Genomic DNA, 26,287 nt, shown 5'->3' with positions numbered 1-26,287 from the left:
CTCTAATTTATCAGTTTATGTAAGATTTTGTAGTTGTTGTATTGTTCCATGAATTGTAGAAGTTTGATTTCAGTTTAATGAAAGTTTGGTTTGATTTCATATTACATAGCAAAAAATTGACACTGCAATCAAAGTGATAGTAGGTAGAACATAACAGATAGCACATAATAGTCAGGATACATTACATAAGCATGGACATAAAGTGCTTCAAGTCATTACAACATAGTACCAAAAGATTACACATTAAGTGCATACACTTCTAAAAGTGAGAAACCAAAAGATTGCACATTAAGTGCATAAACTTCTAAAAGTCAGAAGCCAAAAGATTGCACATAAAAGTGCATAAAGTTCTAAAAGTCAGAAGCCAAAAGATTGCACATTAAGTGCATAAACATCTAAAAGACATAAACCAAAATACAGAGATTCAAGTCATTACAGTCATTACAAACAAAATGCAAATATTATATTGCATTCAATTCTTGTAAGTAACTGCACCATCCTCTTGTGTAAGCACTCCTTCTTCAGATTCATCCAAGACCATTGGGTCATCAACACTAGCACCTGGACCAACAATTGCTTTTGTCTTCAACTTCCTTAACATGTCACTGCTTCTCTTCTTTAACTGAGGTCCATCCTTCAGCTTAGGTCCATTGATTACTGTTGGTCCACCCATCATTCTTGGTCCATTCATCATCCTTGGCCCACCCATCATTCTTGGTCCACCCATCATTCTTGATCCCCACATCATTCTTGGTCCACCCATCATTCTTGGTCCATTCATCATCCTGGGGCCATTCATCATCCTTGTTCCACCTGCAACATCACCTCTGACATTCTCAAATTGAGTTTGTTTTGCCACTTCATTTTGTTGTGCTACTTCAGTTTCGGCAGCAACTACAAGAACTTTTAAGTTATTGGCAACTTCAGTAGGTTGGATTTCAGGCATAGAAGCAAAAACCTCATCTGGTATATCACCAAACAGATTTTGGTCAATTTCAGAAGGTTTACATGTGTTGACAGTTTCAGAAGGTTTGACAATGCCATCTTTGAGTTTTGTAAGGTTCCTCTGTTGATGTAAATCATATAGTCAAAAAAGTGCAACACAATAAGAATTAGAACCTACAATAAGAACCAAAAATTACCTTCTTTTTAGTAGGTTTTGAAGATTGAACATTGTTGCCTGCAACTTCAGTCTCAATATTGGCATCAGTCTCACTGTTCCCTGCTTCTCCAGCCTCATTGTGAACTACATCTCCATCATGACTAGTGCTTGCACCAGCACTATTCTTCTTTGCAGGTTTCCTCTGATACATTCAATCCAAAGTTAGATATAAGTAAATTCTTCAAACATATAAGGAAAATTAAAACACATATTATAAGTTACATATCTCTTAGCAGCTTGTGGGTCTTGGATAACACTTTTGCATTTGCGTTTGTTATGACCTATTTTGTCACATTTGGTACACCTATAAGCTACTCCAGGCCTTCTCATCCTACCTCCATGTTCATCAAATTCCCTAATCCTAAACTTTTTAGGCCTTCCTGGACCTCATTTGTAGTAAGGTGGCAGAATTTCCTCAGATTCAACTTCAGGCCACATCTCAGGACCATTAATTGCACTGATAGCATGTTCATAACACAGTTCATATGATCTTCTTGAGTAACATGGATCCACATAGTGCTCATGGTTTTTCTGTGTATATCTTAATGCAGCAACTGCATGCCTACATGGGATCCCAACCAACTCCCAAAAGCCACATGCACATGTTCTCTTAGCAGTGTTCACAATGAATTGTTGTTGATTATAACAATGGGTACTTGCTACTCATCACCTATTGACCAGTTTGGTGTCCACTGGCCACACATAAAAACTTCCTTATCTAATCTCTTCCTAGGCATGGGCATAATGTTGTGATGCCATCTCTCAAGTTTAACCCTACATGTGGACATCCTATTCATCAAGTAATTCCTAATACACTCACACATAGTCAGAAAAGGTTTATCCCTAGCAACTAAGATTGTAGCATTAAATGACTCAGATAGGTTATTCATAAGGACAACACATTTAGAGTAATAGCTAAAGGCATGCTTACACCAGCTTTTAGTTGGTTGGCCCATCAACCATTCCCATGCAGCTACATCAACTTTCTTAATCTCATCCATATTTGCCTTCCAACCTTGGAAATATGTAGCTTTAGCAGCTCCCATCATCAAGTCCCTTATTAGAGTACCTCCACCAAATTTCTTCTTGAAGTTAGCATACAAATGTCTTAGGCAAAACCTGTGCTCAACAGTCTCAAACAACTCTTCAAACACACTCATTAGTCCCTGAAAATATACAACAACAATAATGTTACAATAATAATCCATGATCTGATATGAATAAATTAAATAGACTGACAACACTTACCTTCTGCTGATCTGATATGAATACATATCTTTTATCTTCCCCAATGTCATCCAACAGCAACTCCATGAACCACATCCAGCTTGCCCTACACTCAGTTTCCACAATGCCAAATGCAAGAGGAAAGTACTGGTTATTTGGGTCTCTACCAACAGCAATCAGCAGTTGACCCCCCATACTTTGTCTTTAGATGACAACCATCAACCCCAACAAATGGCCTATATCCATTTGTAAACCCTTTTTTGCAGCCATCAAAACAAAAGTAAAATGATCCAAACCTGGGTTGTAATCCTAGATCTGGCCTATCAACATTGATTTTCACACTGTTTCCAGGACACACTCTTATAGCAGCATATCTCCTTATCATTGAGTATTGACCATCAGCATCACCCTTAACAATCTTTTGAGCGATTTGTTTTGCTTTCCAGGCCCTACCTTTGGTGATACCCAATGCATGATTTGTCCTCATGTCGTCCATGATGTCCTCTATGGTTACCTTCTTATTTGTTTGGAGCTTCTTAACCACATCAAAGTTAGCCACCCACCTAGAACAAGCAGATTTGTTTTTTGTTTTCCTTGCACATGTGTGGTCTGGATCCAAAGACTTTATCTGATAAGTGTGACTGGTCCCCACTCTAGCGCAAAAGACCAAATAACCACATTCTTGTTTGCAAATTACCCTTACCCTACCAGGTTCATTTTTTGGCATCTTTATTTCATGCCCATTCAGCACATTCCACTCAATTATTGCATCCTTGAATTCTCTCATTGAATTAAACTCCATACCTAACTTAAACTCATAGTTTTCATTTAATTGCTCCTTTCTAAACCTGGAATATTTGGGCCCATTCTCATGGTCAGAGTTATCAGGGTCTGAGCTATCTAGTTCATCACTATGGTACTCTTCTGCTTCATCCTCAACTTTCTTCCCTTTACTAATAAGCATCTTCACTTTCATTTTTTTCTTAGGAGTATTACTCTTCAATGGTGATTTTGAAGCACAAGTCTTAATCCTCAAAGACTTTCCACCAACATCTACTCTGTTACTTCCACTCACAGGTGCATCCACTTCAACATAGGCAAACCCATCATTAAGTGCAGTTGCCCTCTCATCCTCACTGTCATCAAACTTCACACCTTTGGCACCGCCATCATCACTTGAATACATCAGCATATTGTCTTCATATTCCCCACTAGACTCATTCAAATCCACAAAGTTTGGCATATCAACCTTGACAGACATATTAGTAACGTTATGCTCAACATAAATTTGTCCATCAATTCCATCACCTACAGCATGGATGGCAACCTCATCTGCAATGTGGTCTTGGTGAAGTTGAACAAACTCATTCACAATCCTATCCATTTTACACCACAGCCTAATCTCATGTTCTTGATAACCCCAGCTACACACAAGTTGCCTAAAACACCTACTTTCCAAGCATCTGGAACTAAGTCAGAGACAATGGTTTGAACCCCACCTCTGTAGAATATGATTTCTTCCCTAACAAACTCTCCCCCATGGTGAAAAATGCAATTGAACTTAGTGTTGTCCTGCATGAATATTCACATGAATATTCACAACATAATAGACAAGTTCACATGAATATTCACAACATAAACCCTTAAAAATTCACAACTTCTTTAACGTTTTCCTCCTTTTGCTCTTTACCAGTACCGCAACAACAATAAACAAACAAAGAAAGAGCATGCATATTCAAAAACAAACACAAGAAAGTAAAGGGATTCGCGTATTAGACAACTTACATCAGCAACTAGAGCTCTAGCGTTTTCCTTAACTGTCCATTGCCCTTCGATCGTCTCCTGCATCTTCTTCACAACTTCGTTCGTCTTCTCTCCTTCCTTCGTCATCTCTGCTTCCTTCGTCGTCACCTTCGTCGTCACCGTCGTCATCTTCTTCTTTCGTAGCTTTTTCGTTTTGTTCTTCGCACCATTCTTCATCGTTTTCATTGATTTTCTGGGTTACGATTTTCTGGGTATCGATTTCTATAGGGTTTGTGTTAGAGAACTTGGGGTTTCTTTGTCTCAATGTCTCATTGTTCAAAACAATCACAAGGGTGGAATGATGAAAAAACGTTACATATTCACTTCCATTTTTTAAATAGTTTTTAGGAATTAATATTAATATTGAGTTTTAAAAAAACGAAAAATAAAATTTAACAAATTTCAATTAAAAAAAATGATTTTCACACATGGCAGGTGAAAAAATAAATAAATATTAAAAATTAATTACATGTCAGCGCCACATCAGCTAAGTTGATGAGTTGGAGGGAGGAGGGTGGAAAACCGGAATTTTTTTTTTTTACAAGGACACAAACCAGACGAAAAATTTCATAAGGTTGAAAACTGGAAATGACATATATTACAGGGGTGAAAAACACTATTCACCCAATAGTCTATTACACGCCAAAACTAAGTTTCATTCCAAAGTCCACAACTACAATTCATAAGTCTAATAAATTAACTTAACATTTTGGTTTGGTTGGGTTTAGTATGGGAAAGAAAAGTTGTTTTCCACCATGGGAAAGTTTTTTTTGACCATTAGATTAAACAAGGAACATACTTTTATCATAGACATTCAACACAAGATTTTTTCACTCCATCTCTCTCACCCACTTTCACTCTCCTCCATCTCTCTCACCCACCACTTGGAGCAATATCACAATCTAGAATTTCTTTTGCTTCACCACAATCTGGAATATTTGGATCTCATGATAAAAAGCATAACCCATTAATCTACTTGTTTCCATTAATCTACTTGTTTCATTTGTTAATCTTGTTATACCATTTTTCTCTACTATACCATTTAAGGTTAGGTTTTTAGGACCAACATCCTTAACTGGTTTACGTCAAAAATGGTGGTTTACGATAGTCCCAACTACTACACCACTGACACCACAACAAGAACAAGCCAACAATATGAATTCACAAAAAATTTTCAAACCCATCACTCCAAATTTCTCAATCAGGGAGAAAACTCGGAGACCCCCGGTTCGTCAAGTAGACATTTGGAACAGTAGCATTACGAAGGTCAAGGACAGGACGACGATCGGAAATAAGACAAAAGTGGGAGTAGTGTGACGATGGTTGGAGGCAAAGAGGAGGTAGTGGAGCGACTGGGATGTGTCTAAAATTCCAAATCTTAACAAACAAACAAACAAAAAATGGTCTTCTCCACTTTGCAAAAGAGGAAAAAAAATATGGTGCAGGCACTCCATGATAAAATCAGTACTCTTGTGTAATCTAATGGTTAAAAAAAAACTTTCCCATGGTGGGAAAAACTCTCCTTTCCCATACTAAACCTCACCCACATAATTATACTTTTGTTAGTTATGGGGTGGCATTTAGGGTGGGAATGGGAAAGATTCTCCCACCATGGGAAAGTTATTTTAGACTTTTAGATCAAATAAAGAACATTGTTTTATCATGGACTCTCACCATCAGATTTCTTTCACTCATCCTCCACAACCCATCTTCCTCGTTGTCCTCACCATCTCATTGCACCTTCTCTCTCCATCCCTGCCGGAATTCCTTCATAAAATATTATGCATTTTTCAAAAAAATTACACTAATTTGTGAGATTTGTGAGATTTATGAAATTTTATAATATTCTAATTTTTCAAATTTGTACACAGATTTGCAAATTATGTATGTTAATTATTCACTCTAGTGTTTGTTGCAATGTTATTCATCTTCAATTTTTTACCATGGTGGACCTTCACCTCTTCAACACAAACTCCAAATCCAGAATTCGACCAATCCATACTGACCCGGTTGAGCAACCACACAATAGCTACATATCCTTGAATAAAAAACTAGAGAGAATTCAAGAGTGAAGGGAGAAGGGGATAACTTGTGTAGATCTAGCTGAAACTGAACTTTTGGTCGAAAAAAGAAGAAGTTGAAGCTGAAAAATCTTGACCCATTTGTCATTGAAACTTGGAGTAAAAATTTTATAGAAAGAAGAAAAAATACTGAGAACACTGAACAGCTTGTAGATAGAGAGAGAGAGAGAAAAAATAAAGTGTAGATAGACCATAATAAGATCAATACACCTCTTTAATCTAAAGGTAAAAATACAACTTTCCCATGGTAGGAGAATCTTTCCCCTTCCCACCCTAAATGCCACCTAGTTATGGTTTGGAGAAAATTTAAGTCCAATATGTCCACATATTATTTTTCTTTTCTTCAAGTTGTAGGTCCATACGTATAGAGGTGAAGCCACTTGAGAATTAAAAAAATCAAAGTATATATTATAAACGAGTTGAAACAAGTTTAATAACTTTTTCTGGTTTATTTTATAACACTAAAACCGTATTAACCAATTTTAATTTCTTACTGAACTAGAAACACTAGTTTTCTTTTTGATTGGGACAATATAAGATATTAGTTAAGTATAATCAAAGGGTTCTTGTGATGATATTATATTAGATCCTCAAGAACAAAATAAATCAAATAAGTACTGTACGTTCTTGATATATACTAGAAAGTAGGAATTGAAAATAAAGGAATAGTAAGGAAGACAAGGAAACAAAGAATCATTAGAGAAGAGATTAGGGGATAAAAGGGGAAATTTAGAAACAAACCTTTGATTGATTCTAGCTTTTGGGTTATGGTTTATATATATGTATATGTATATGTACTAGGGAACACTTTGTAGAAGATAAAAAGAGTGAGCAACAGAAGGAAAAGGAAGTAAGAAAGAAGAGTGACAAAGAAAGAAAGAAAGAAAGAAGAATGAAGTAAGAAGAAGAGATAAGAGATAAGAGAGAAGAGAGAAGAACTAAGAGAGATGGGAGTTTATGGTTTTGTAGAGAGAGAAGTAGGAAGAAAGAAGAGAGAAGGAAGTAAGAAACGTGAAAGAAGAAAGAAGAAAGAAGAAAGAAGAGAGAAGATCAAATGAGAGATTGAGAATTTGGTTGGCTTGGTTCACTTGTAAAGACAACCACAACAATTCCTAGCCCTTGGATCAAAGTTAGGTCTTAACCTTCCACTCAATCTTGGTCACCAAGATTTCTTATTAAAGAAAATAGGATTAAATGTAGGTCATTGGATTGAAATAGCAAGTACATGTGCTCTAAATCATAGCCATATATTCATTCTTACTTGGTCATCAAGTTAATTTTCATTACGAATGGGCGCGGTTGACAATGATACGTGATACCGATAATGTAATGCCCAAATTGAAAGTGTCTAGAATATTCAATAAGTACGTTAAAACTGATATTGGATACATTAATTATACAATACGGAAACGACCTCAGTCTTTAGATACAAAGCCAACATGAGTCTTATGTTACATTATTTTCACAAGATAGTCGAACGAAACTTGGTTACAAAGTTCTTTACAACACATCAAATAATATAACATATGCATCAAGTAGAAAGACACAAGGTCGGTATCCTGAACGCACGATCAATCCAAAGCTTTCTCTTTACCTTTGCCGCGGGAAACCTGTGAACCTGAACAAATAAGGAAAGGGATGAGACATAATGTCTCAGTGAGTTCTACCTAACCCTAGGCTATTGGTAACCTCGGGGAAAACCTACGGTTACCACATGTCTACAATACATCCTGATGGTTGATTATACCTGTGTGGACATGCTTGTCTAGACGGTCGTGCATACTAGACCCGTCGTAGGTTCATCTTAACTTGTCATAGGTCTTGCTTACTTCATACGTGTCATGGTGGTTAAAGGGAATTTAAGACCGCTATGCCAAGATACACAAAATGCATCGAGGCTTAAACATAACATATTCATGACACGATTCTAAACCGAATGATTAGGAAAAACCTAAGATCGTCATCAGTAAATCTTCGTAACTTGCTCAAGTCTAATCATCATATCATACATAGTCATATTCATTCATTAAGTTAGAGGTTAGCGTGGAATAACAACATTATCTGAGTTCATTTTACGGAGAGCCCCAGGGTGGAGCAATCCCGAGCACAATCCCTTATCTAACCGATGAAAACCTATCTAAGGTACATCAGAATCCCTTTGTGACGTGCGGGTCCTCGTTGCGAAGCTTATCCCGTTTCACCTAGCGGAAACCCCTTGAGATCCAACCTAGCGTGGATCACAAGAGACACGACACCTACATCTTGCTTATAGTTTCTTAGTGAATTGATTAAACTAATCGCTTCACGTTTTAACATACGTAAGTTCATGCTTAACATTCTAGTTCTCGACTTTCTAAGTCGAGGCTCTATGCTTTCTTCCATACTTAGTGTTATTTCCTACCCGTATCCAGGATCGTGTCATAACATCTCATGTGTTATTCGTCATTGAAATTATTAATGTTGTTCATGCATTTCATTACCAATATCTTTAAGTGTGATGTACAATGAATACTTGACTTCGAGGAGTTTTTAAAAGTTATAAGAATCTGCATGGAAAAGTCTCGTTGAAACCACTGCATGACATAAAGTTTTCAAAAAAAAGTGTTGTGCTGTGGAATCTCGCGTAAGCGAGCTCCAAGCGAGATGCCAAGCGAGATTCTTGCTTGAGCGAGCTCCAAGCGAGATGCCAAGCGAGATTTAAATTTGATTCGACATTGATTTCGCTTGAGCAAGATTTTCTCGCTTAAGCGAGGTTCTTCAGTACCAGACCTACAAAATTCGTGTTTTTGACCTCTAAACCTCAAAATTGAGTTTCCAATGCACACAAGACACCCAAAACACATAGAAAACAATTTAGAACAATTACATGGCAGCAAACAACATGATTTCAATGATTAATGGTAAAAAGGGTACTAATTCTCCTAGCACATAACCTAACATAATTCATATTGTCTCATAAGAAATCACACAACCCAAAGGTAGTATAAGCTATCTAAGAACTTACCTTGCAAGAACTGAAGTGAAACTCAATTATCCTAAGTGTTACACCAAAACCCTAGATATTAGAATCAAGTGGAGAAAGCTTGCTCCAAGAATACTAAGTTGTTTCAATCAAAAGCTACTCAATCCTTGCATAATTACTTGCTTGAAGAAGAAATCATTAAGTGAAGATGGATTAAAGAAAGGATGGGGATCAATTTCTAGAGAGGGAAGAGAGCAAAAGTTTTCTTCAAAACCTAGAGAGAGGAAGTTTTAAAACAAATGAGTTTTTTGGGACTTAAATGCTCGCATTCTTATCGTTAATAGGTATTACTTCGTAACATGAAAAAGTGGGATGTTACACTCTACACCCCTTTAAAAAAAATCCGTCCTCAAAATTTAGAACATACCTGAAAACAAATGTGGGTACTGGTCCATCATCTCCGATTCAAGTTCCCACGTAGCTTCACCATCCGGCGAACCTTTCCATACTACCTTCACTATTGGAATCTCTTTGTTCCTGAGGGATTTGACGTCATGATCTAGTATCCTTTTTGGTTCCGGCTGAAACGTCAAGTCCGATTTCAATTCTATGGAGTCCAGTTCAACTGGCTGGAAAGGATTCATAATATACTTCTTCAATTGAGATACATGAAACACATCGTGTAAACCTGACATGGCTGGCAGTAAAGCTAACTGGTAAGCCAGTGGACCAATACGCTTGAGTATCAAAAATGGTCCCACATACCTTGGACACAATTTCTTAGTTCTGAAGACACCTCTTAAACCCAATTTAGGTGTAACCTTTAAGAACACATGATCACCTTCACTAAACTCCAAAGGTCTCCGTCTCTTGTCCGTATAACTCTCCTAACGACTCTGAGTTGTTCTCATCTTTTCCTGAGTTGATTTAATTTTCAGAGTTGTTTCTTGAATGATTTCCGGTCCAATAATGCCCTTATCTCCAACTTCGGCCCAACATAAGGGAGTTCTACACTTCCTACCATACAATGCTTCATAAGGTGCTATTCCGATACTCGAGTGATAGCTATTGTTGTAGGAAAATTCTATCAAAGGCAAATGATTATTCCAACTCCTACCCTCTTCTAAAATATAAGCACACAACATATTTTCTAAGTTTTGAATAGTCCTCTCTGACTGAGTCAGTCTACGGATGATGAGACGTGCTCAACTTCAAGGGGGTCCCTAAAGCTCTTTGAAAAGCCTTCCAAAAGTGTGAAGTGAATATTGGATCTCTATCCGACACTATACTCAATGGAACACCGTGTAGCTTGAATATCTCTGAGATGAACAATTCTGCATACTGTGATGTTTTGTAGGTAGATTTAACCGGTAAGAAATGAGTGAACTTGGTTAATCTATCCACGATCACCCAAATCGAGTCATGTCCTTTCTGAGTACGGGGTAAGCCTCCCACAAAATCCATAGATATCTACTCCCACTTCCACTGTGGAATCTCTAACGGTTGAAGCAAACACGCTGGTCTCTGATTTTCAATCTTGATTTGTTGACATACAATGCACCTCGCCACAAACTCTGCAATATCTGTTTTCATACCAGGCCACCAATAATCTTTCTTTAGGTCTTGATACATCTTGGTAGCACCAGGGTGAATTGAGAAACTACTCTTGTGTGCTTCTTCTAAAATCAACCTTTTAAGTTCTGAATCATTCAGAACACAAATCCTTCCTTCGAACAAAATTGCTCCATCCGAAGCCATAGAAAATTCTGGATGACCAACTCTCTTCCGCAATTCATCATCTACTTCCTGTGCTTGTACAATTCTTGACCGCAAATCACCGGAGACTTCTAGTCTGTGTAACCAAATACCATCGTCATCCTCCGATGCTTCAAGGTTAAGGTCTCAGACCTTCTCATATAACTTACAAGTATGAATCATGACTTCAGCTTGAGCTAAAGTCTTGCGACTCAAAGCATCTGATACAACATTGGCCTTTCCTGGATGGTATTTCAAATCAAAATCAAAATCCTTTAGATACTCCATCCAACATCTTTGCCTCATATTCAGATCCCTCTGATCAAACAAGTATTTCAAACTTTCGTGGTCACTGAATAGTTCAAATTGCGCTCCATACAAGTGATGTCTCCATATCTTCAAAGCAAAAACTATAGCAGCCAATTCTAGATCATGAGTGGGATAGTTTTCTTCATGCGTCTTGAGCTGTCTGGATGCATAAGCTATTACACTGTTTTCTTGCATAAGTACACAACCGAGCCCTTTAGACGATGCATCACAAAACACATTGTATTTCTTCTCAGGGTCTGGAATAGTTAAAATTGGGGCTTGAGTTAACTTCTTCTTCAGAGTCCTGAAACTTTTCTCACATTCTTCATCCCATTCAAATGGCACATCCTTCCTTGTAAGTCGTGTTAATGGAAAAGTGATCTGGGAAAAATTCTTAATAAATCATCGGTAGTAACCAGCTAATTCCAAAAAGCTTCGAACCACTGAAACATTCTTCGGTCTAGTCCAATTCTGAACAGCCTCTACTTTCGACTGATCGACCTGAGAAATAACATGACCCAGGAACTTGACTTCTGACAACCAAAATTCACACTTACTGAATTTTGCATACAATTGCTTCTCCCGAAGAATATCCAATACTATCCTTAAATACTGAACATGTTCCTGCGGGTTCTTGGAATAAACCAAAATGTCATCAATGAAGATAATGACAAATTGATCTAGATACGGCTGAAAAATCCGGTTCATATAGTCCATGAAAACTGCTGGAGCATTAGTCACACCGAATGACATAACTAAAAATTCATAGTGTTAGTAACGCGTTCTAAAAGCCGTCTTGGACACGTCTGAAGACTTGATACGAATCTGATGGTAACCCGATCTAAGATCAATTTTCGAAAAAACTGTCGCTCCCTTAAGTTGATCCAGTAGATCATCAATTCTCGGAAGAGGATACTTATTCTTATTAGTCACCTTATTTAGCTGGCGATAATCAATACACAACCTCATACTGCCATCTTTCTTCTTAACCAACAATACCGGTGCACCCCAAGGAGACACACTGGGCCTAATGAAATGCTTTCGAATAAGTTCTTCGAGTTGAGATTTCAATTCTTTGATTTCCAAAGGTGACATTCTGTAAGGTGCTACAGACACTAGTTCCGCTCCCGGAATCAAATCAATTGAAAACTCAATTTCTCTTTCTGGGGTAAACTCGTAATGTCGGCCGGAAAAACATCCAGATCCTTACTAACAATTGGAATATCATTAGGACTTACATCTGACTCTGAAGTCACAGTGAGCATGACGTAGAAACCCTTATCCTGAGCACAAATAAATTGAACCATCTGATAGGTGTGCTTAAGCAATTCTGACAAGGCCACTCCTTCAACCGTGTTACTAGTAGGCATGTAAATACTCTTCTCTGCACACCCTATATACACATGATATGCTGAAAGCCAGTCCATGCCTAATATCACATCAAGTTGTTTCATGCGTAGACATACTAAGTCTATATAATATGTCTTGCTAGATTTGGTGATAGGGCAGTTCTCACAAACATAGTTCGCTACAATTCCTCCATCGGTGGCCGTAGTCACCATCATAGGGGGATTTAGTAATGAGACAGTTAATTGAAGAGCTTCAACACATTGGAAAGAAATGAAAGAACATGTTGCACCACAATCAAACAAAACTCTAATAGGATTCTGACCAAGAAAACACATACCGCCAAGAAAATCCTCATTAACTTGAGCTTTCTTCCCATCTAGTGAATACACCCTGCCCTTGCTCATAGTGGTATTTACGCCTTCGTCTTTGTTCCCTCTGTTTGGACAATTTTCCATGTAGTGTCCAGTCTGACCACAAGCATAACAAGAGTCGCTACCCATCTTTCATTCCCCAGTATGTGTCCTTCCACATTTCTTGCAAGTTGCAAAAGGCTTGAATGAACTTGGCTGCTTCCCTTTCTGAGGAGAACCCTTTGGCTTCAACTTTTCATGATGTCTATCAACAAAGTTGCCTCTCCTTCTATCAAAAGCTGTAGAACCATCTCTAACCGCTTTGTCAAAACCTCTTTCAGCTTCTAGACTGTTGTGCACCATTTCATCAAAATTTGTCAACCTCTGCTGACTAACCACCGCATAAATTTCACCCTTCAGAGCATGCTTATACTGATTAACCTTCCACATTTCATTACCAGCATATTCGTCGTGGGTGGAATAACGGGACAACTCCTCAAACTTCCTGGTGAACTCTGTCATATACATATTGTCATGCTTCAACTGAAGAAATTCTTGCTCCTTCATGCACGGAGAGGTAGTTCTCTAACACTACTTGTTTGAAATTATCCCAGTTCATCTCCATACCACTGGTTCTCATACGGCGTTGAGCAGTCTCCCACCAGTCTTTCGCTGCACCACGGAATTGATTGGTTGCAAAGATTACTTTTTCATCCTCAGTACAATCAGCCATACGAAAAATCTTCTCCATGTGTTTAATCCACTTCTTAGCCTCTTATGGTTCACCACGACCATTGAATTCTGAAGGGTGATTCCGATTGTACTCTCGAAAAGCTGGATTCCCAACAACCGGGGGTGATGGATGCTGTTGATGAACTTCTGGACCTTGTTGCATAGCTGTATCCCACTGTTGTTGAGACTGAGCATTTTGCTGGATCTGTTGTTGCATCAAACACATCATTTGTTGATTCTGCCTCTTTGTTCTCCGGACATTTTTCTCTAATTGTCATATTCAAGTCAAAGTGATCAATTTCAACTAAATATAACAATAAGAATAAACATCCTAGACTCAAAGAGAACAACTACTTGGATTGTAATCTTAATGACCCAAGGCACGATCTGAAATGACCTGCTCTGATACCAAATTGTAACGCCCAAATTGAAAATGTCTAGAATATTCAATAAGTGCGTTAAAATTGATATTGGATACATTAATTATACAATACGGAAACGACCTCAATCGAGAGTTTAGATACAAAGCCATCTTGAGTCTTATGTTACATTATTTTCACAAGATAGTCGACCGAAACTTGGTTACAAAGTTCTTTACAACACATCAAATAATATAACATATGCATCAAGTAGAAAGACATAAGGTCGGTATCCTGAACGCACGATCAATCCAAAGCTTTCATTTTACCTTTGCCGCGGGAAACCTGTGAACCTGAACAAATAAAGAAAGGGATGAGGCATAATGTCTCAGTGAGTTCTACCTAACCCTATGCTATTAGTAACCTCAGGGAAAACCTACGGTTACCACGTGTCTACAATACAACATGACGGTTGATTATACGTGTGTGGACATGCTTGTCTAGATGGTCGTGCATACTAGACCCATCGTAATTTCATCTTAACTTGTCATAGGTCTTGCTTACTTCATATGTGTCATGGCGGTTAAAGGGAATCTAAGACCGCTATGCCAAGATACGCTAAATGCATCGAGGCTTAAACATAACATATTCATGACACGGTTCTAAACCGAACAATTAGGAAAAACCTAATATCGTCATCAGTAAATCTTCATAACTTGCTCAAGTCTAATCATCATATCATACCAGTCGTATTCATTCATTAAGTTAGAGGTTAGCGTGGAACAACATTATCTGACTTCATTTTACGGAGATCCCCGGGGTGAAGTAATCCCGAGCACAATCCCTTATCTAACCGATGAAAATCTATCTAAGGTACATCAGACTCCCTTGTGACGTGTGGACCCTCCTTGCAAAGCTTATCCCAGCCCGTTTCACCTAGCGGAAACCCCTTGAGATCCAACCTAGCGTGGATCACAAGAGAGACGACACCTACATCTTACTTATACTTTCATAGTGAATAGATTAAACTAATCCACTAGTGCAGAAAAACACTTTTTAAATCGGGTGAATATGACTTTTTAAATCGGGTGAACATCCGATTTATAGGTGGCCGATTTAAAAAGTGTATTTGATTTTAAGTCAGCCCCCTTTACCCGATTTAAAATCGTTTAATTTAAATCGGTTGAACCCATCTAAAATCTTTTAATTTAAATCGGTTGATACCATTTAAAAAAGGCTAACTAGAGTCAAAAATCATTGAATTTAAATCGGTTCACCCCATTTAAATTTTCTCTATATTTTAATTTTTGTTTTTACACGATTATGGTACTGAATATAATATGAAATATCATATGATCAATGAAGGTATAAAACAATAATATTAATTTACTAAAACTTAATGTGTGCTTACTAGTACATGTCAAATTACAAAATAATTCTGGACCACAATGTCTCGTCATGTAAACATAAAAAATAAGAGAAATATTGTTCATCTAACAAAATAAGCTATTAACATGACATGGACAAGCTTACTAGAAGAAATCAATTCACTAGCTTTAGAACCTAGAATTTGCAAAGTCTTATCAACGGCCTTCTATTTTTCCTCCTTGCCAATAACCTCACTATGGCCCAAAGTATCAACTGAATCAATTGCAGTAATCATTACTTGAACCTGTACAATTAAGAATCGCAGAAACAAAACAAATGAAATCGCAGCCAATGGAAGCTCACACCAAGCTCCAAAGAAAACTGCAGCTGAAGTAAAAAATCAGTGATACAAATTCCCATAGCAGCAGCATAAAAGCATGCGAAAAGCACCAGGGATGAAACAGGACAGCCACCGCAAAACCACAGAACATAAACAGACTCAGCCTAACAGCAGAAAACTAGTTCTTACCTCACAATACTATCAACCAAATTTACATATGAAAGCAATCTATCTATTCCCAAAACACTCATTTAGCATACAAGGGTTTTCAACGGTTCTTCCTAGATACCACCACATACACGACATGACCTTTACATTATCTACAACCTTTTCCACTGTCACCACTTTCTTATTAAAAATAAATCCAATCCTCTCCTACCAAATTGACTACACATTGGCATGCTAAATGATCAACAACCCTATCTTACATTAAGGTATAAGCTAATTCAGTATCATGGTGATGAAGACAAAAAAGTATAATGACTTTAAAGAATGAACAATGTGCCTGTAAGAAGATTCACTTATACTATGAGTCATGGACTCGTGACTTTTGTTTCTTTCTACATCCAATATTAGAAGACTCGAAAACAATCAAGAAAGATAGATATTACCTTCAAATCGTAATTTCTTTTATCTAGTTGTGAGAACGAAGCCAATGCCAATTGCCAACTATTCCATAAAAACATAACAAGAAATGCCTACAAGATATGAAATGAAACAATCATGGATAAAAACGGAACCATTACTAAAAATCTCTAGTGTCATACAGTTGGCCTGTAACAAACTCCAAAATAAGTAGTATATCAAGCCTCGTGAAAACGAAGACATCAGTGCTGTTAAATAGCGGCTAGTGCTGTCTAGTGCAAAATGTTGTCAAATAGCATCTGTAGCAGCACTACATAATTACACCACTCTTGTGTAGTGGAATTTGTACAAACCGCTGTTTTTTGCAATTTACAACACAGGGAATACATGAACCAGTTTTGCATTGAAATATGAATTGAAATAGTAGAGTTTAAAACTTCTCCATGAGAATCTAAAAGGGCAAAATGGTGGAACTCACCCGACATGTTTCTCTCATTCTTTCGATCTGGTCTGGCGTCTTGATCTACAAATTAATATTAGTTAGAAAGTGGAATAAAAGATTACAGCCAATGTACAAGCAACTTGATCTTGCATCAATTGAATCCAGGAATTTTAAATTACCTACCTCAACAGCATGCTGAAAATAACTATTGGGCTCATCTTTGGGAATTCCCTAAGAAGAGATAAATAATAATTAGAAACCAATGAACCTCAGGTATATTATGAAAAGATAACTTCAAATTGTATTTAAGTAAAATAGTTAAATACTTAAATTAGAAAAAAAGCAAGGCATCTAAGTAGGAAGAAGTCAGATAGCTCACATCATCAGCCCAATCAGGTATAGCAATATGAGCTGGGACAATGCGTTTACCAGATATGGGATATGGCCGCAGTGCCCTTGCAAGAGCAGAAATAAAATTTGGTTTAAGCTGGGGGGAAAATGCAAATTAAAAAGGTGAAAATATCTAAGATGCTGAAACTAAAAGCATCAACGAAAACAAGGACAACAAGGACTGTGATTTGCGAAAAACATGAACATATTGTTACTGATAACTTATTCTTCTGTTCTTAATTAAAAAATAGTAACACATCTGAGTTCTAAAATAAGAAGGGACTCAAAGCGGTGGAAATTTACCCAGTCCAATCAAAGCAAGGAAGCTTTGGAGTTCGACCCTGCCCTCTCTTCACGCAATATAACCATCCTTCACCAAGTGAGTATGAGTTCTGTGTGCCAACTGAGGATATATATGAAAGATATCAATACTGTGAGGAATAAAATTCTGAGTGATTCAATAGTGGTAACTTGTAGCATTAAGTATTTAGTAATCGATTGTTCACTCATTACTATAAGCAACATTGCTCAATCTCACCTTCTATACGGTACCCTTCTGAGCAACAACACCATCTCTTTCACCAAAATGCTAATCCCTAATAACTAAATCAATCTGTTATAAATATTAAAATAGATCAATCACGGCTTACTACTTTTTTTTACAATAACTAGAACAGTATTACTAGTAACGACCAAATCAAGATTATGTTAAAGTTGCAAAACACCATCAGGTGAAACCAAAGTAATGTTACACCAACATTTCACACTGAAGATTGAAGTATGGGGTGTCCAAACTGTTCAAAACTGGCACGTCACTGACATATGCGGTTACATTCAATGACTTCCATTTTCTTAAATCACTACTGATGTCTACGTATCAATATCATGTCTGATGTTCGTGTCTGTGTCAACGCTTCATAGAATCAATGCATATAAGAAAGGATAATTCATAGATCGAGCATTATACCAGCAACGTTCGTGAGGAAAAATCATGAAATAAATAAAAAATCTAACTATATATGTTTTGTTTACCTTAATCAAATAACATTATATGAATGTTGTGCTTATAGTTCATATATAAATGTGACTCGTCAACAGTAAACTTCACCTGTAAACAAGCACACAAATCTCAATTCAGATTATGAATACTCAATGAAAGTAAAAAAGCAAAACAAAAATGCATAGAGTATTGTTCACCAACTTACCATTTTGACTAGTCTTTATAGTCCACAAAAAAGGAGTCTGTTACCCCTCAAAAAAAAAAAAGGAGTCTATTAGTAATGAAACACCAAAACATTATAAAGTTACTAAAAAAGGAGTCTATTAGCACTGAAATAAATCAAAAAAAAGTATACTTTAATATCACAACTATGGGCGCCTTTGGCTTTGGTACCATTGGTGCCTTTGTTCCCATCTCTCTCTCTTAACCATTCATTCTTTCTCATCTAACTAATTTATTCTAATCATTCATCATTTTCTATCATCTAAAATCATCATTCTCTATCATCTAAAATGAACTAAAGGCACCAAAGTCAAATTCACCCAAGTATTTTCCTAATAATACCCAAACTACAAAGCTTCTAAATTTTCGTGCCAACACTGCTATTGATTGGAGCATATAACTAGTTTGGCTGGTATATTAAGAAACACTTGTTACCTATGAAGCATGGGCATAGACACCGACTCCGAACAAGACAATGACATACACTGCTAATAATTTAAGAGAAAACAAAATCGAATGTAATCGTGGTTGTTACTGTCGGACACTTACATTGACACATGTCGAACACCGAACGCGCATTCGAATAGAAGTATTAGTGCTAAATAGATCATTAAAGTAAAAAAAAAAAAAGAACTATTCATTTCCACTTGTTACCATAATCTACTCATCTCAGTTTATAATTAATAAAAAAAAGTGCTCTATTATCACTTAAACTATCAAAACACGAGTATACCTAAACCACATAACACAACAATAACAATTCTGAAACGCAAAAAATTCAACATAGCTACATCAATTTAAACACAAAATCCCTTTATGGCTACAGATATCAAATCCCAAAGATGGAAAATCTAATAAACACAAAAAAAGTTCAAAAAAGTTAAAAAATAAAGCACAGATCTAAAACAAATCGAATTGGGAAAAAGCATGAAGAAAGAGAGCAATTAGAAATATAGCACATATCTAAAACAAATCGAATTGGGAAAAAGCATGAACAAATAGAGCAATTACAGATCTGAAACGAATTCACCACCATAACAAAACCCTAAAGTTGCGTGACTCTTTCAGTGAGAATACGAAGGAGGAGGAGAGGATGAGAACTCACAATGTACAGAAGGATTTCCATGAGAGTGTCGCGAGGGAGAAAGGGTTCTGCGGAGAAATTTTGTGAGATTCAGACTGAGAAATTTGGGTTTTGCGATTAAAGCAATATTTGGGATTTAGTTTGATATATGTTCCTTTTATTTTAATTTTAATTTTAATATAAAATAGTTTATAAATGGGGTTAACCCATTTAATATGTATTGCACTTAAAATCATTCTCCCGGATGTAGTTTTTAAGTCATGTGGAGAGTATCCCATTTAAAATCTCTGAGCTAATAACTGTTTTTTGTACTAGTGATCGTTTCATGTCTTAACATACGTAAGTTCATGCTTAACATTCTAGTTCTCGACTTTCTAAGTCGAGGCTCTATGCTTTCTTCCATACTTAGTGTTATTTCCTACCCGTATCCAGGATCGTGTCATAACATCTCATGTGTTATTCGTCATTGAAATTATTAATGTTGTTCATGCATTTCATTACCAATATCTTTAGGTGTAATGTACAATGAATATTTGACTTCGAGGGGTTTTTAGAAGTTATAAGAATCTGCATGGAAAAGTCTTGTTGAAACCACTGCATCACAAAAAGTTTTCAAAAAAAAGTGTTGTGCTGTGGAATCTCGCGTAAGCGAGCTCCAAGCGAGATGCCAAGCGAGATTCTTGCTTGAGCGAGCTCCAAGCGAGATTTAAATTTGATTCGACATTGATTTCGCTTGAGCGAGATTTTCTCGCTTAAGCGAGGTTCTTCAGTAGCAGACTTGCAGAATTCGTGTTTTTGACCTGTAAACCTCAAAATTGAGTTTCCAATGCACACAAGACACCCAGAACACATAGAAAATAGTTTAGAACAATTACATGGCAACAAACAACATAATTACAATGATTAATGGCAAAAGGGGTACTAATTCTCCTAGCACATAAACTAACATAATTCATATTGTCTCGCAAGAAATCACACAACCCAAAGGTAGTATAAGCTATCTAAGAACTCACCTTGCAAGAACTGAAGTGAAACTCAAGTATCTTAAGCTCTACACCAAAACCCTAGATAGTAGAATCAAGTGGAGAAAGCTTGCTCCAAGAATACTAGGTTGTTTCAATCAAAAGCTACTCAATCCTTGCATAATTACTTGCTTGAAGAAGAAATCATTAAGTGATGTTACATATAAAATGTCTGAAATCATGAAGATGGATTAAAGAAAGGATGGGGATCGATTTCTAGAGAGGGAAGAGAGCAAAAGTTTTCTTCAAAACCTAGAGAGAGGAAGTTTTAAAACAAATGAGTATTTTGGGACTTAAAGTCCTTAAATACTCCTCATGCTCAAATTCCAAATTTGCCCTTAATCTTAAGCGCGAGCATTCTTATCGTTAACAGGTATTACTTCATAACATGAAAAAGCGTGATGTTACAGATAAAATGTCTGAAATCATTTTTGCCGATAAAATAACTTTTCATCCGATCATTTTATACGACTTGTTCTGCTGTGAAAATTTCCGACGAAGAAATTATTTTTACTGCATTAATCTATCATAAATAGTTTTATGAGTCTAAACAAAAAAATTTGGAGAAAACGAAGTTTGTTTTAAAAATTTAACGCGATCAAATTTCGTTTGTTGAAGAGAATGAAAATTATATTCCGGATGAATTTTCCGAAAATTAAATCATGAGTCACTATTGCGACAAAAACTTTAAATATTCAAGCGGAGATTAATATTCATTGCTGAAGGTAACATTAATTTTTAGTTTATTATAAATTAAAGTAGATAAAGTAACATTATATTATATTATCAATATTTATTTATTTTCAAAATTACGGGTCTTACATGTTACAAAAGTTGAAATTTTGTGAACTAAAGTTTTTTATGCCACATGTCACTTCCACGTTTATTCGCAATGTTATTATTATTTTACTATTTTTTAAAACCAATATTTAATTTGGCATAAATATATCAACAATCTTTTGATCTTACCTATTAAATATTTTACTTATCTTTTTTTATTGAATTCCTAATATTTTATGAAACGAAATTACTTAACTATTCCACTAACTACAATTGATAAAAATATTTTAGTAAATGATATTAATTTCATCATTGAAACCAACACAAGTAACCATTTCCTTAAAAATTATGCACAAACTTTAAACGATTATTATTTTGAGTCGGAGGGAGTAGTATATAGATCAAATTTACAGTTTTTTTTTTCTTTCTCACAAACTAATGATTTGAAAATTTGTTAAAGGAAAGGATAATTTTTTTAACCCTCCATTTTTAATGTAAAGGATTCTATGGAGTTTGGAGGTAAGTAAAGTTTCATAAAAAAAATGTTTAAACTAAGAATTAATCAAACTCGTGCTCTTTCGAATGATTAGTCTTTGGTGGAGCATATTAACCACTTAAGTTTAAACACTTAATTAAAGGAAAGGAGAATTGAATAGTAAAAACAATATTTGAGCAAAATGAATAGAAATTATAGTAGTATATTTATGTCTACGACACAATTTATTCATCGACCAAAATATAGAAAAGAAAATCATCCTTATTACAAAACCAAACAAAGTGCAAGATACAACTGCATTAGAAATAACACTTCAATCCATGTACTATAGTAATATAGTTTACGACAGAGGAAGTAAGCACCTATGTCACACTTCAACGAGATCTTTAATGCATGATTCTTCCCTATGCTGTATTGGTAGTGTTTTCCACCACTTAACAAAAGTAGAACCCTCCAAAAACACATCCTTACCAACTTTACTATTCTTACTCCAATCACTTATCTGTTCCTCCAACTTCAAAACCCTATCCTTAACATCTTCGAAGGACTTTTCATTATCATGACAAAGATCCTCCACCTCAGCCCAAAAGCATGATTCTGAATAACCTCCTTCTCCCCTCTTATCAGCATGTTCCAACCATCTTTGCGTATACCTGTATCTTTTTGGCCTTCCACCTTTAGCCATATAAACACGTCCATCACGGTTCCTTGAATGTCTATAGTAATTTGCAATATCCAAAGGCTCAACTAGTCTTCTAAACTTTGTTCCTATTTCAACCCATTCTTTCTTCCCTTCAAATTCTTCAGGAAGTTCATACTTTAATAGCTTTTCAATTATATCATCCCATACTCCTGCAAGTTCCAACCTCTTCACATTTGCTTGGAAATCATCGGTTTCTAGTTGATCCTTGAATGCATCGTAGTAACCTTTTTTCTGATGTCCCCGCATTTCTCTGTAACTGTCGAGTGCATTCATCCTATCCTCCACAGAGCGTATCTTTTCGTCCATACTTTTTTCGTTGTTCCTTTTCCGTTCCTCTAATGCTGCTGCTGCTTGAATGCAGAGTCTTGCTCTCGTTCTCTAAAATTATTCACAATGAATTCATTATCACTTACTATCATATATACTCTAATATTTCAGTAACATCTTTCAACTAATCCATTTTCTCTTCCATTAAAAAAAAGAGTAATATGTTTCAACGAATCAATTTTTATGTTCAGTGTTGAAGACATAAATATTTAGCTAAAGCTCTATTTAGAATGGTAGATAATTTAATTTCCTTCAAGTTTAGGTCCAACTAACACATAAAAGTATTAACATATAACATCATAGTATAAGAACACATTAATCTATGTTTGATTTCTCATGCAATATGTTCTTCAATTGTGAATTAAAATTCACACAAAAATTAAATGTTTAAGGTTTTTTAGGTGAATATTGTTTAAAAAATGTTTTGAGTGAATATGCGGTGTCCAAGTCAATCAATGTGATTATTCTCGAAAATGTTGAAAGTTACAGAACACAAAAGCCATAGATAAGGATAAATATGTTAACTTACCAGACCAAGGTCATTTAAAGCTGTGTTAATGGCTGCAGTATCACCACCTGAAGTGGTATGCTCAGACAACGGAAGATTTTCTAGTTGGTCTAAGTACCCAACATTCAGCTTCAAGATTTTTCCTAGTTCAGTGCCATAACTTATATGCTGGCGCAGACTTTTATCGGAAACTTCATCAATTTCTGCTTCAGAGCTTAATTGAGCAGAGAAAAACATGACCTGCAGAATTGCATCAGGGTTTTTCATGACAATTTGCTTTACTTCATTTCCACTTGTAGTGCAGAAGATGTAAGTTCCAAAGGGTCTATAAGGACTAAAAGGAACAAAATTTTCAAGAGTTTCAAGTGTTTCTGCCGTTGTTCCCATTAGCCTACAAGCAGCATGCCTTGTGACAGTTGCAGCATTTGACATCACTTCAAAGTAGAAATCTGAAGTTCCAGTGGCTCTTCCGAGACGAGTTGATTCGCTCGTTAAAGATTTGTCTTTAGGATCTATTAACTGTGAAACTGCTTCAAATCTTTGGTCAAAAGACGAGAGTGGAGCAAGGAGGATTCTTGGAACTATGTCATATCTCATCACAAAATGGAAGAAGTGGTTAGACCAATTTTCTCTCCTTGTAGCATGAGAAAATATGTGATTTCCAATTAAAGGAGAACCAAAAGTAACACATTGGGGATGGATTCCGCCATGAGATTTTGGAGTTAGGTAGGTTTCCATGGCCCAAAGGGTTGCCAGAATTGCCACTGGTCCACCAGATGAGTGCCCTGCAAACACTATTTGCTTCTGCTTATTCATTGCCCTCTCCACCTACATATTCATTAAAATATATGTTTTCCTCAAATAAAGAATGTAACATTTATTACCTTTCTAACAAATCCATATGATCTTTGACAGTGAGCAGATTCATAATCAAACGAGTCTCACTATACATAGTTCAAGCTCGACTATTTTAGGCTTAAAAAAGTCCATGTTTGATTTATTTGCAATTTTGGTCCTCCATTTTATCAAATTCACAAATTATAGTCACCCCATTTTAAAATTGAACTTTTTGTTCTCTCAATTATTACCTTTGTTGCAATTTTGATCCCAGCCTTGACTTTTGGCCTTAAAAAAATAGTGATTGTTGGCTTAAAAACACCTTTTTTTTTTAAAGCTAAAAATGAGAGTTGAGACTAAAATGACAACAAATGTAATAATTGAGGATCAAAAAGCTCGATTTTAAAATAAGACCATTTTTCTTAAATTTGATAAAATAGGAGGACCAAAACTTGTAATCAAACCAATATTTTTACTTTCTACAATTATCGAAAAGGTACTACAAAGAGGAAATCTCACATGGTCACAAATATTTGAGCATATCATTTAGGAAGACACGTAAAACTACGTATCAATTAAACTAATTGTTTTGGTTCATTTTTAGCATCAGTAGATAGGATAGTTAGGTATGAATGCTTTGTCAAAAAAAAAAAAAAAATGGTATGGATGCTATAAAAGGAAAGAAAACTAAAATATGAAGTTTGCATAACTAGATTTTTTTTTTTTTTTGACAAATGCATAACTAGATCATATATATATATGGTTAAGATAGAGAGGTACGTATTTTCATATATATAATACCTGATCTTTGAATGATGATGACTTTGCCAAAATCTCTTGGAATCTTTGGAGAGAAAATTGATTAACCAAACCAGGTTCATTGTTACCAATGCTTTTAAGTGAAGGAAATAGATTAAGATCTATTTTGGTTTCACCAAAGGTTGTTTTGGAATACCAATCTTGGAAAACACCTGATGCTGGAAAGCTGATGATAACTTCTGGAGGGTTGCTTCTGTTGTTCTTTTCTATAAGGTAGTGTCTATCTGGTGTCTTGTGAGCCTTCAAGGACGCAGCACGTGACCTCTCAATTCGTTCTGCACTCAGTCCCATGATCTCACTTGCACCTCTTGATGAAGCCATGTGTCTCAGCTTCTCTCCTTGCTTCTCAGTACTCAGTTCCTTGTTTTTCTTTTGTAAAATGTGGTTGATGTTGAGGTGCTTTATCAAACTGAACACATAGATGCTTTATTTATAATACTGTTGAGATTATTTTTTAGGAAGACTTTGAGTAGCTTGACTTAAAAGTTGAACATGGTTGGCCAGTTGGCCTGTATCAATGAATGCAGACCGTACAATAATACTACTTTGTGTTATCACCTAAAAAAAAAAAAAAAACCTATTTTGTGATGAAAATGGTAGTGATAATAAATATAAAAAAAATAAAAATGATGAAAGTGTCTGCAGTGCTATTGGTAGGGATGCGAAAGCGGGCCTAAATCACACTAACAACAATTAAAATATTGACTCCTTAAAAAAAACAATTAAAATATTGACTAAATCAAATAAGTGTGAAATTTGAAATGACAAAAGTACAACAAATTTGTGTGGATTAAAGAAACGTCTTGAGATGATGAGAGATAAGGCTGTGTGAATGAAAGAAATTAAAAGAATACAATAAGGAGCACATGGAAATTAAAGGATTCTTATGGGAATAATTAAAAACAAAAACACAGAAGACCAAGACTTGGTTGTTCTTTTTATATTGAACATGTATATTATCATTGTGGTACTAATTCTATCCTGCTTTTTAGTTGTAGTACATATCCTGAAAACCTGTCCTCTTTGGACCATTGCATCTAAACGGAATCAAAGACATTCGTCAACAAATATTGACTAATGTCTATGAAGCATGGACTCGGACACGACTATATATATTTTACATGTTAATAAAATAAAAAATTTATGATCACAATTTAACTCTAAAAGGAAAAGCAAAATTTATGTTTATTTTGTGTAACAAAATGATGAAGTCATGTTCAACTCACCCCACATTCAGAAAATCAACCACTAAAAAATACACAAAGTTGGACATA

The 26,287-nt window shown here is 35.8% G+C and overlaps 3 protein-coding genes and 1 pseudogene across 3 annotated transcripts; all 4 read right to left on the bottom strand.

The window, feature by feature from the left end:
- Positions 1-472: 472 nt before the first annotated feature.
- Positions 473-4,369, bottom strand: LOC146939278 (uncharacterized; annotated as a pseudogene).
- An 8,063-nt stretch (positions 4,370-12,432) lies between these two features.
- Positions 12,433-13,149, bottom strand: LOC146939277 (uncharacterized). Its single transcript, XM_085749753.1, has one exon. It carries the CDS (start codon positions 13,147-13,149, stop codon positions 12,433-12,435), a length of 717 nt encoding a protein of 238 aa, XP_085605879.1.
- Positions 13,150-15,443: 2,294 nt separating this feature from the next.
- LOC146939276 (methionine aminopeptidase 1A-like) lies at positions 15,444-18,611 on the bottom strand. Its single transcript, XM_085749752.1, has 8 exons — positions 18,571-18,611; positions 17,754-17,788; positions 17,519-17,618; positions 17,205-17,280; positions 17,009-17,056; positions 16,862-16,906; positions 16,410-16,496; positions 15,444-15,762 (listed from the first exon to the last, which is right to left on the bottom strand). The coding sequence occupies exons 1-8, from the start codon at positions 18,609-18,611 to the stop codon at positions 15,685-15,687; spliced, it is 510 nt and encodes a 169-aa protein (XP_085605878.1). The 3' UTR covers positions 15,444-15,684.
- Positions 18,612-22,005: 3,394 nt separating this feature from the next.
- On the bottom strand, positions 22,006-25,431 carry LOC146939275 (protein EDS1-like). The gene is made up of 3 exons (XM_085753019.1): positions 24,996-25,431; positions 23,379-24,185; positions 22,006-22,900 (listed from the first exon to the last, which is right to left on the bottom strand). The coding sequence occupies exons 1-3, from the start codon at positions 25,332-25,334 to the stop codon at positions 22,187-22,189; spliced, it is 1,860 nt and encodes a 619-aa protein (XP_085609145.1). The 5' UTR covers positions 25,335-25,431; the 3' UTR covers positions 22,006-22,186.
- Between the last annotated feature and the right edge of the window lie 856 nt (positions 25,432-26,287).

Source organism: Medicago sativa, chromosome 3 (genome assembly GCF_051527215.1).
Source record: "Medicago sativa cultivar Bolivia chromosome 3, Bolivia_mono, whole genome shotgun sequence".
Lineage (NCBI taxonomy): Eukaryota > Viridiplantae > Streptophyta > Magnoliopsida > Fabales > Fabaceae > Medicago > Medicago sativa.
The sequence above is the reverse complement of the archived record's forward strand: the minus strand, read 5'-3'. Positions and strand labels throughout refer to the sequence as shown.